The sequence below is a fragment of the Polypterus senegalus genome, chromosome 7, assembly GCF_016835505.1.
Source record: "Polypterus senegalus isolate Bchr_013 chromosome 7, ASM1683550v1, whole genome shotgun sequence".
In the NCBI taxonomy this organism is placed as follows: Eukaryota; Metazoa; Chordata; class Cladistia; order Polypteriformes; family Polypteridae; genus Polypterus; species Polypterus senegalus.
The window spans coordinates 35,430,631-35,443,191 of record NC_053160.1 but is presented as its reverse complement, the minus strand read 5'-3'; the positions used below and the strand labels follow the sequence as shown (position 1 = coordinate 35,443,191).

At 40.1% G+C, this 12,561-nt stretch overlaps 1 protein-coding gene across 4 annotated transcripts in view; it reads right to left on the bottom strand.

Annotated features, from left to right (window-relative positions):
• npr3 (natriuretic peptide receptor 3) overlaps positions 1–12,561 on the bottom strand; it is a 104,942-nt gene that overhangs the window by 22,596 nt on the left and 69,785 nt on the right. For all 4 annotated transcript variants that reach the window (XM_039758483.1, XM_039758484.1, XM_039758485.1 and 1 more), the window contains exons 3-5: positions 12,132–12,301; positions 7,437–7,572; positions 2,294–2,388 (exon numbers count right to left, since the gene is read on the bottom strand). In XM_039758483.1, the coding sequence (XP_039614417.1) occupies positions 2,294–2,388; positions 7,437–7,572; positions 12,132–12,301 (401 nt within the window). The remainder of the gene's footprint in view (positions 1–2,293; positions 2,389–7,436; positions 7,573–12,131; positions 12,302–12,561) is intronic.

Sequence of the window (12,561 nt, the reverse complement as noted above, 5' to 3'; positions counted from 1 at the left end):
ATCATTGACACAGTAAAACACTGCATATGGCCTCTGTCAAGGGGTGGGATATATTAGGCAGCAAGTGAACAGTCAGTTATTGAAGGTAATCGGTTGGAAGCAGGAAAAATGGGGAAGCATAAGGATCTTGAGCAAGTTTGACATAGGCCAAATTGTAATAGCTAGAAAACTGGGTCAGAGCATCTCCAAAATGGTAGATGATGGTGTTCCCAATATGCAGTGGTTACTACCTATCATTAATGGTCCAAGGATGGTATATTTGTGAACCAGTAAATGGTCATGGGTGCCCAAGACTCAATGATGTGGGAGCCAAGGCTGGCCTATCTGATCCGATCCCATAGAAGAGCTGCTGCAGCACTTGCTGCTGAAAAACTGAATGCTGGCCATGAGAGAAAGTTGTCAGAACACACAGTGCCTTGCAGCTTACTGCATATTAGGCTGTGTAGCCACAGATTGGTCAGAATGCCTATGCTGACCACTGAAAGCATCTACAATCAACACATGAACATCAGAATTAGACCAATGATCAATGGAAGAATGTGGCCTGGTTTGATGAAGCAGTTTTTTCTTTTTGAACATTTGGGTGGCCATGTGTGTGTGCATCATCTACCTGGGGAAGAGATGGCAATAGGATGCACTATGGGAAGAAGGCAACATGGCAGAGGCAGAGTGATGTTCTCTACATTGTTCTGCCAGGAAACATTTGGTCCTGGCATTCATATAAATGTTACTTTGACACATACCACCTACATAAAGATGGTTGTCCTTCATGGCAACAGTTTTCCCCTATTGGCAGTGGTCTCTTTCAGCAGGATAATGCACCCTGCTACAGTGCAAAAAATTACTTAGGAATGGTTTGTGGAACATGACAAAAGAAAGAGTTCAAGGTGTTGAATGGCATCCAAATTCCCCAGATCTCAATCTGATCGAACATCCATGGGATGTACTGGAAAAACAAGTACAATCCATGAAGGCCTTACCTCTCATATTTATAAGACTTAATGGATCTGCTACTAACATCTCTGTGCCAGATACCATAGAATGCCTTCAATCCATGCCTCGATGGGTCACGGCTGTTTTGCTGGCACAAGGGAGACCTACACAATATTAGGAAGGTAGGAGGGCTATAAGAATCTAGCGCCTCCAAATGTCAATGTCTGACTTGGACCCAGCCTTACCTGAGGATGGAACTCTACGAGTGTAGATAATCTCATGAGCCAACTCTTATACAGAAGGCAAGAAGACTATTTATGTTAGATATTGCGCCCTTCTGTGCCTGCTTTGTTTATTTTTTGCCACTATAATTAAAAGGGGTGACCTGGCTGGCATGCCAACACTTCTTAGAGCTACTCTGTGTTTCTTCCACCTGTGCACATGCCGCAAAACCTTGGGCTGAATAAGTAAATTAGAAGATGGGTGGAGATGGATGGATGGATAAATGCATGATCGTGAGACTGTGTATGTAATTTCATTCACTTCATCAGCAGTAGCAGAAGACAAAAGTAAGAGCTGAATTCTGAGACTGAAAATTATTTGAATAGGAAAATGCAACACTTTTAAAAAACAAGACAAAAACAAACTGCACACCTTGAACATCCATACCTCTGATGCATTCTGATTTTGGCAGACACTTGTCTAGTCACTTAATGAATACCTTGTAGAAAAATGCATCCATTCATTCTTGAAGGTGCTGTCCCGTAAAGCAAGAGCCAACAGATTCACACACTCATAAAAAAGACAATCTTGTCCCCATTTAATCTAAAATGCACATGTTTAGAATGGTGGAGACAACCAAAGTGCCAGGAAGAAAACCCAGTGGAAAAGTAGGAGTGATAACAGCAGTACAGGCATTTGTTCTACCATTCACACACTTCTTTCTGGGGAAATCTATAACTAAAAGAAACATCCATCCATTATCCAACCTGCTGAATCCAAAACACAGGGGTCTGCTGGAGCCAATCCCAGCCAACACAGGGCACAAGGCAGGAACCAACCCACTGCAGGACACACACAAACACCAAGCACACACTAGGGCCAATTTAGAATCACCACTCCACCTAACCTGCATGTCTTTGGACTGTGGGAGGAAACCGGAGCGCCCAGAGGAAACCCACACAGACATGCTGAGAACATGCAAACTCCATGCAGGGAGGACCCGGGAAGCGAACCCAGGTCTCCTAACTGCAAGGCAGCAGCGCTACCACTGCGCCCTAAAAGAAACATGCTTTCTTATTTTATTTTTAAACAAGGGAGTCACTTAAAAAAATTTCAGAACTCCATTCTTCATTCTTACCTCATGAGTGCCTGCTTCAGGATCCGTCATGCCAATCACAGAGAAATCTCCATTTCTATCACCATTTGAGTCTATAGACACCTGGCCTGCAATGCCTAAAGAAATGGCATTCAAGGAATGAGAAAATAATGAATTAGCTACCAGACTTGAACATTCCAAAGAAAACAAGACAAAAAGCTGATGCATTCCGGACAACCGATACAAGAGGAAATCTCATCAATCTCCTAGTATTTTTGCTGGCACTGCTATGAGAAATTGTAATTTCATCTCCATGTCTACATTCCTAAATTCTTTACATATTTTTTGTATTCAAGAAGAAAATTTTGATTTTATTACTAAAATTCTGCAAAGTGTGTGCACATAGTGTATTTACATTATGTGTTTGTATGTACAATATGTATTGTATTAATATGTTATATTTATATTGTTTTCAGACTAGAGTTGAATTACGAAAGTAAAAAAATACACTGTAAATATTGGCCATGGCACACTAAAGCTATAGCTGTCATAAAGGAGTCATGCTTTTCGCTGATGATCATGTGTTGTGTATCACTAGAAAAGGGAAAGAGGAGAAGAAGTTGGGGAAATGGAGATATATATATGCATTGTGGTAAATCATCCCCCACCGACAGACACCAAGACACACAAGTGCAAAATGCTTTTATTTATATTTTGTGCCCTTCAGCATACAAATCACCACAAACAGGCTCAGTCCCTTCTCTCTCTTTCTTTTCTTCCTTCCTTTTCTCTCTTCTGCCACCTCTTCTCCTCCCTTTGCAAGCTCTGTCCTCCTCCTCCCGTCTCCAGCTCCCCAAATGGAGTGAGATACCCCCTTTTATGTTGCACCCGCACGTGCTCCATGTGCTCCCTGACGATCTCCCAGCAGCACTTCCTGGTGTGGCGAAAGTGCTGCAGTCCAGGGCTCTGGAATCTTCCAGACATCCCTGGCGGTGGCCATGGGCCCCAACAGGGTTGAGCTTCCAAGCTCCAATTCCATGGTCCTGATTTAAACCAGGGGGCTACCCTCTCGTGTCCTGGGGGAGGTATGATCTCTCTCCCAGTCCTTTCATCCTCCAGGCATCCTGGCTGGGCAAGAGCTCCAGCCGTCCACCAGAGCATATATATACTCAGCAAAAAAAGAAACGTTCCTTTTTCCAGGACTGTGTATTTCAACAATAATGTTTTAAAAATCCAAATAACTTTACAGATCTTCATTGTAAAGGGTTTAAACAATGTTTTCCATGCATGTTCAATTAACCATAATCAATTAATTAACATGCACCTGTGGAATGGTCGTTAAGACCTTAACAGCTTACAGAAAGTAGGCATTTAAGGTCACAGTTCTAAAAACGCAGGACACTAAAGAGACTTGTCTACCGACTGTGAAAAACACCCAAAGAAAGATGCCCAGGGTCTCTGCTCATCTGCGTGAACGTGCATTAGGCATGCTGCAGGGAGACATGAGGACTGCTGATGTGGCTAGGACAATAAATTGCCATGTCCGCACTGTGAGACACCTAAGACAGCACTACAGGGAGACAGGAAGGACAGCTGATCATCCTCGCAGTGGAAGAGCCCGGATCTCAATCCCATTGAGCACGTCTGGGACCTGTTGGATCGCAGGGTGAGGGCTAGGGCCATTCCCCCCAGAAATGTCCAGGAACTTGCAGGTGCCTTGGTGGAAGAGTGGGGTAACATCTCACAGCAAGAACTGACAAATCTGGTCCAGTCCATGAGGAGGAGATGCACTGCAGTATTTCAAGCAGCTGGTGGCCACACCAGATACTGACTGGTACTTTTGATTTTGAGCCTCTCTTCATTCAGGGACACATTGTGAAACATTTTTAGTTTGTCTTATGGTGTTGACTCTTTTAGTGTTCATACAAATATTTACACATTAAGTTTACTGAAAGTAAAAACAGTTGAAAGTCAGAGGACGTTTCTTTTTTTGCTGAGTATATATATATATCTATATAAAGTAGACAAATGTATTGGGACACACCTCTTAATTATTGAATTCAGGTGTTTCAATCTGAACCATTGCCATTGGTGTATAAAATCAAGTATCTAGCCATGCAGCCTCCATTTACAAACATTTGTGAAACAAAATGGGTTGTTCTGAAGAGCTCAGTGACTTCAAGCGTGGTACTATGATAGGATGCCAACTTTGTAATAAGACAGTTTATGAACTTTCATCCCTGCTGGATATACTCCACGGTCAACTGTAAGTGGTATTATTGGAAAGATGAAGCATTTAGGAACCACAGCAACTCATCCACGAAGTAGAAGACCTTGTAAAGTTACAGAGTGGGGTCAACGACTGCTAAGGTGCCTGGTGCATAAAAGTCACTAACTCTTTGCTGATTCCATAGCTGAAGTGTTCCAAACTTCCACTGGCATTAATGTAAACACAAAAACTGTGTGACAAGAGGTTAATGAAATGGGTTTCCATGGCCGAGCAGCTGCATGCAAGCCTCACATCAACAAGGAAGGAGTGCTGGAAACGTGTTCTATGGAGTGATGAATCATGCTTCTCTGTTTGGCAGTCAGATGGGCGAGATTGGGTTTGGTGGACGCCGGGAGAACGTTACCTGCCTGACTGCATTGTGCTAACTGTGAAGTTCGGTCTAGGAGGGATAATGATGTGGGGCTATTTTTCAGGGTTTGGGCTAGGCCCCTTATTTCCAGTGAAGGCCAAACATAATGCTTCAGCATAGCAAGACATTTTGGACAACGCTGTGCTTCCAACTTTGTGGAAACAGTTTGAGGAAGGCCTTTATCTATTCTAGCATGACTGTGCCCCAGTGCACATAGCAAAGTCCATAAAGACATGGTTGGATGAGTTTGGTGTGGAAGAACCTGAATGGCCTGCAAAGAGCCCTGAACTCAATCCCATCGAACACCTTTGGGATGAACTGGAACAGAGATTCCAAGCCAGGCCTTCTTATCCAACATCAGTGCCTGACCTCATAAATGCTCTGCAGAATGTGAATGGGCACAAATTCCCATAGAAACATTCCAAAATCTTGTAGGCAGCCTTCCAAGAACAGCTGAAGCTGTTATAGCTGCAAAGTGGGTGTTTCTGGGTGGCACAATGGCCACAGAACTATCATCATGCCCTTTTCTTCCAGCATTCCTACAACATGCAAGCAAGTCTATGTGTGTCCACCATGTTTGATAACTTTCACACACAATTACTGCTGGGCAAGTTTGACTTTCTCTAACATCGAATTAGAAGTGGAGTGCCAGGAAAATAGATAGATGTATGAATTAATCATCTACTTTGTCCAAATCTATAACTTATAATTAAAAATGAAAAAGTTGTGGATTACAACAATGGATACTTTACTGTGCTATAAATATACTTTTAAGTAGATAAGTTTGCTGATTTTGCTCTAAAATCTACTGTATATTCAGTATCCCATAATGACAAAGTGAAAAATGTTTTTTTTAAGAAAAAATTTGCAAATGTCTTAAAAATCTAAAACTGAAATCTCTTATTTCTATAAATATTTCATCCTTTTGCTGTGGCACTCTAAATTGTGGTCAAGGACATCCTGTTTGCTTTAATTCTCCTTGAGGTGTATCTAGAATGTGATTGGAGTCCACCTGTGATGGAAAAATTCACACAGCATGTCAGGACAAAAGGCAACTCATGAAGTCCAAGGTATTTTCTGTAGACCTTCATAATCAACCTGTGGTTAGGTATAGATCAGGGCAAAGGTATAAAACCATTTCTAAAGCATTGAGTGTTCCCAGAAGCACAGTGGCCTAAATAATTGTGAAATGGAAGATGTTTGTAAACACCTGGACTCTTCCTATAGTTGGGCATCCTGGCAAACTGAATAACCATGCAAGGGCCATGGTCAGTGAGGTAACCAAGAACCCAATGGTCATTCTAAAGGAGTTTCAGAAATTCTCTGCTGAGATGGGAGAACTTTTCATCTTAGCAGCACTCCATCAATTGCATATGATTGTAAATTGCATCTGATGGCATGTAAAGGACTCTGAGAGCACGAGGAAAAAGATTCTCTGGTCTGTTAGACAAAAATGGAACTATTTCAGCAGAACTTCAAAAATTATATTTGACGAGGGCCAGGCACTGCTCGCCACCATTCTTAAAATCATCCTTACAATGAAGCATGATGGTGATGGTAGCATCATGCTATGGAGGTGCTTCTTAGTGGTAGGAACAAGGAGACTGGTCAGAATTGAATGAAGTATAAATGCAGCCAAATACAGAGAGGTCATTCAAGAGAACCTTCTCCAGAGTGCACAAATCCTCTTACTGGGTGACATTTCACCTTACAGTATGACAATGACCCAAAGCATACAGCCAAGATATAGCTGGGGTGACTTCGAGACAAGTCTCTGACTGTCCTTCAGATGCCAAGTCATATTTTAAACTTAATCCACTTTGAACATGTAAAGATGACATTTTAAAGATGTGTACCATCCATTCTAACAGAGCTTGAGAGGATCTGTCAGGAAGAATGAGATAAACTGCCCAAATCTAAGTGTGCAAAGATTTTGGAGATTTGCTGAAGAAGACTGAAAGCTGTAATTGCTGCCAAAGGGGGTTCTACAAATTACTGAATTAAGGTTCTGAATATTTATATACATGAGAGATTTCAGTTTTTGATGTTTAATAATTTTCAAACCTTTATGAAAGCATGTCACAGTGGGTTACTGAGTGTAGACTAATCTGCAAAAATGGAAAATTTGTCAATTTTAAATGAAATCAAAAAATAATCAACAAAATGTGCAGAAAGTGAGCAGTTCTCAATATGTTTTGAATCCATCCATCCATCCATTTTCCAACCAGCTGAATCCGAACACAGGGTCACAGGGGTCTGCTGGAGCCAATCCCAGCCAACACAGGGCACAAGGCAGGAACCAATCCCGGGCAGGGTGCCAACCCACCGCAGATGTTTTGAATCCACTGTATTTTATTTTTAAGTCTCTTTTAGCTGAAAATATATTGTATAATAAATGTAACACAAAAGAAATATATCCTAAGATGTAGGCAATGTTCTCTGAATCAAAGTGTGGTTCCAACCCTAGCATCCCCACAAGAGGACAGTCTAGTTTTGCTACTAGAATTGTTTATGTTCAGAAGAAGTAAGACAATGCTCTACTTTACCTTCAAATGTTTTGTTCCACATCTGCTGCACAATTTTGTCTCCGTCCTTTCTGGTATAACCATTCTTTAAGACTTCATGCAAGGCCAAGGCATAAAGCAGCAATGCATCATGGAATCCTTCAACAAACATGTTCACCTAAATATATGATAATGATGCTGATTTTAGAAGAACATGCAATTGTACAGTATGTATTATATACTATTATTTCATTTTATATGCAATTATTTTAAATATATTAGGAATGCATTTAACACAGAGAGACAATACCCTTCATGAAATTGAAGTAGCTAATATTTGTCATCTACAGTCAGGTCCATAAGTATTTGGAGAGTGACATAATTTTCATAATTTTGGGTGAGTTTGCTACCACAATGGATTGGAAATAAAGCAATCATTATGCGATTCAAGTGCAGATTTTCAGCTTTAATTTATAGGGTTTACCAAAAATATTGTATGGTCCTTTTAGGAATGACAGTCATTTTTCTGCTTAGCCCCCACATTTCCAGGGGCTCAAAATTATTTGGACATTTGACTGACATGCTGTTCTATAGCCAGGTGGGAGCAGATCCCTCATTATTTCATTAACTATTAAGCAGCTAGAAGGTCTGGAGTTGATTTCAAGTGTGGAATTTGCATTTGGAAGCTGCCACTGTTAGTTCTCAAAATGAGATCCAAAGAGCTGTCCATGAAAGTAAAAACAGTCCATTATTAGGCTGAGAAAATAAAACAAATCTTTTAGAGAGAAAGCAGAAACACTAGGTAAAGTCAAATCAACCATTTGGAGCATTCTTAAAGAGGAAAAACACACTGGTGCTGGTCTTAAGAAGGATGGACTTATATGGTGAGGCAGAATATATAGACATGACTGTGCAGAGCCCTGCAGCGTATGAGTAGTGCACTACAATTTATTAAAACAAACAAAAAAAAAAAATAACTGAAACACGATTACTTGAGAAAGCAGCAGGTTTAAAATTATTAGCAAAAAAATGGTAGAGCTAATAGTATACTTAAGAATCTACATATTAATATGCTAAAAAGGATATATTTGGCATCTGTCATATTATTTTTTTTCATGGCCATGCTCTAAAGTGAAGGATTTTTCTTACAAATTTTAAAATAATACCTTGCCTGCTCTTCAGTTTTAAAAAGATGTTCATGGGGCACCAGTCCAAATGTGAAAACATATGCTTATAAATTTACTGAATGCATTCATTTTCAAGCCAAGAATGTTCTCAAGTATCGATCCAAATCTTGCAATTGCACACATCTTATAAAATAGCATATCTGTCTTGCTTTCGGGAAAAAAAGAGAGATTCAGACAGTATAAAAGACATATGGCTGTGCTCATCACCTCACCTAATGAGAACATTTCACTCCCAGAAGTGTAGCATCCTACAGCTTCCTTAGTGAATGCTGTAGCTGCTGTTAGTTTTTAAGTGTGATTCAACTACTCAGGGTAAGGTTGTTCTCTTGATTTAGATAATTACCTTTTCATTTTACAAAAGCATTATGTCAAATTGTGAAGAAGTACTAATGCAATGTCATGATAAACAGCTTCAGACATGTACATGGCTTCATGCTATTTTACTTTCTTATTTACATGACATCTCCACATCTCCACCTCCCGTAATGATGGATGCGAGCGGACTATTTGAGCTTGAATATTTGGTAGGGTGATTTCTAGCATATAAACGTATAAATATTTTGTATGTCTTTATTTTTAGACTAAACAAAGCAAATATAATATTAGATTGTATTTCAAGAGGCATGTTTAACTTCATTGACGAGAACAGCAGTGCTTTCATGTTTACTTAACGAACACCCAAAGTCCCCCAGGATGAGGAATTTATGGTGAGGGGATGGAGCATCAGACCACCTTGATAAGGGTGGCTGTGTTTGGATTTAGAGGTAATAAGCCATCCAGGGCAAGAAGGATATAAACTGACTAAAGAAAGCAACTAGGAAATGAGTTGTACCAGAGTGCTTTCATTGACAATTGGTCAGGAAGTGATAGCAAAATTAATTCTACTGGTCTAAAGTATGATTGTTTATGATTGGTTTTGAATTGGTGGCCATTCTGTACTATGACTCCCCATTGGTTTGTGTTTTGTGGTAAGAATGGTATAAAGTTGGTCTCCTTGCCTTTACCTCTTTCTGTCTCCATCTGGCCATGAAGAGAAGACCATGATGAAGACAACTCTGTCTTGGCGGCCAAATTGAGACAAACATGTGGCCTGTTTCAATACTCCATTCAAAGGCCATGTGGTAGCAAAACAAGCCAAGAGCTGCCTATGGATGTAATATGCACTGCTACTTAGTCTGTAAAGGTATGGTTGCCAGTATTCACAAAATATTTTTGGACATTTTGTCAATAATACATAATTAAATGTGTAACTTAACTTCTGCCTGTTTCTTTACACTGTCTAATTGCCTAAGTTTACAAAAGTAGAAGGGAACGTGAGTTTGGTAGAGGATGCTGAAGTACCTGACCTAAGAGTTGTAAGTGTATGGGATTTGAGACATTTAATTAAGGTCTACACGGTAAAGAGTACAAAGAGGAAAACTGGGTCACCATAGGACCTTACATGACAAAACAAGCATATCTTCAGCACGAGAAAATTAACACCAAGAATCAATGATAAAATGTATTTTTCTTTTGCTGCCATGAACATACCTCAGAAAGCATGTTTTCTAAAATTAAAATATTTGCCTCTTGAAAGTGGACATATTCAATAAGATTTAAGGTCTATTTTACACTGCTAGAACAGGCACAGTACTGCTACAAATTTGTAAAAATGCTTCACTTCAGAGCACAATTTCCCATGCATACCTGAAGCATACCATGATTACGAAAAAAATAACTTTGTCTTGAAAAGTAAACTATATGGTCAAAGGTTTGAGGACACATGACCACTTCACCTATTTGAGCTTGTTAGTCATCCCATTCCAAAACCTTGAGCATAAATATGGACTTGGGCACTCTTTTTTGGCTAAAACAGACTCCACTCTTCTGAGAAGGCTTTCCTCAAGATTTTGGAATGTGTATGAGGGAAATTGTGCTATTCAGCCAACAAAGCATCTATGAGGTTGGGTACTGATGTTGGACGAGAAGACCCAACTCACAATTGGTGTTCCAATTCATTCCAAAAGTGTTCAATAACGTTGAGGTTAGGGCTCTGTGCAGACCACTCCAGTTCATCCTTGTATGTATGGACCTGACTTTGTGTACAGGGGCACAGTCATACTAGAACAGAAAAGAACCTTCCCCAAAATTTTGCTACAAAGCTGGAAGTGTACAATTGTTTAAAATATCTTTGTATGCTGTAGTATTAACAGCACTATTTAATGGAAAAGGGTGGGGAGGGTGTGTGGGGGATAGCCAAAACCCTGAAAAACAGTCTCAGTCCATTATCCCTTCTTCACCAAACTTTAAAGTCCTGAAAGTGGTGTTCTTCTGGTATCTGCCAAACCCTGATTCATCCATCAGACTGTCAGATACTGAGATATGATTCATCGCCCCAGAAAAGAGGCTTTCACCACTGTGACTGGTGCTTGGCATTGTGCACAGTGATCTTAGGTTTATGTACACTTGCTTGGCTATGGAAACCCATTTTATGAAGCTCCTGACACGCAGTTATTGTGCTGATGTTGCTTCTAGAGGCAGTCAGGAACTCTGTATTGAGTGAAGCAATTGATGAAAGCTGATTTTTACGTGCTAAGCACTTCAGTGCTCGCCGGCCCCACTCTGAGTTTGCATAGTGTACCACTTCTTGGTTGAGCAATTGTTCTTCCTTGACACTTCCACTTCACAATAATAGCACTTACAGTTGACCGGGGCAGATCTAGCAGAGCAGAAATTTCACACACTGACTTGTGGCAAAGGTGGCATCCTGTGACAGTGCCACATTTAAAGTCACAGAGCTCTTCAGTACGACCGATTCTACTAGCAATGGTTGTAAATGGAGTCTGCATGACTTGGTGCTTAATTTTATAGACCAGTTACAGTACACTAAAACACTCAGAAAGCCCCTGTAACTTTTTAGAAACTTGACAACAGGGGAGTCCTTTAAGACTGCACCATTTGTCTAAAATCTATCCCAACTGTGTAGGCATTTAAATTCACTCATTGTGTCTCTTAACCTCTATTGGTTTTCCATCAAGCAGCATTATTTCACAGTGATTGCTCCTGCCATGACTTGTCACAAAATGTGGATATCTATTCAGAAGAAACTGCCATGAAAGGACAATACCCTAGATTCTGGCAATAGTGAGTTGCCCAGAGCACTTGTTTCAGAAACATATGATTTACCAAGCCAAACCATTCAGGACTTCGGGCGAAAGAGACACCAGTTAGTATCGTAAGGCTTCATTCAGGCCATGTCTGCAACAAATGGATTAACCCCGTGAAATTAAACATAACCTCTGGGCTGTTTCCTGGAAATAAAGGACAAAGGCTTCTGACAATCAAGACTAACAAATGGCCACAACTTGGCAGATACACATCAGAAGCATTCTTTCATGTAAAGGGCAACATCAAAATGTAATTCATATGATAAAATATTGTATTTGCAAAAAGAGCCAATTAAGAAATGTTTATCATAAAAAGTATTCATCTGTTCAAAACACAGCCAATTAATCGAAATATTCAAGAACAAGAACAGTCATTATAGAGCCTACAAGCGCGACTTACGTACAGAGTTATCTTCGTCATCAAGTTTCAGTTTCTGTAATGACTTCCTCACTTCTGTTGAAAAGTTTTCAAATTCGGGTTTGACAGATCTCAGCAAGGTGACAGTCTTCAGGGAGGCATAAGCCTGCTTGGCTTCTGCATCATACTTATCCCCTCTCTTCCAGGATCCATTCCCTGTAATTAAAAAGGAGATGATTAATATCATAAATACAATTTCGGTTCATGGGAAGACCTACATTAGTTCTAAAACTATGTTCACTTGTGATCACACGGGGAATAATCATTTGTAACATTGTTGCTGTGCTTGACTGCTTAACAATACTGCTAAAGATCTTTTTTATAGCACTTACCAGTTATTAGACCTTTTAACAATTCCATTTTGTCTTAACCCTTGATGAAAATACTGCATACCTACAGCTTCCTCTTACAGACAC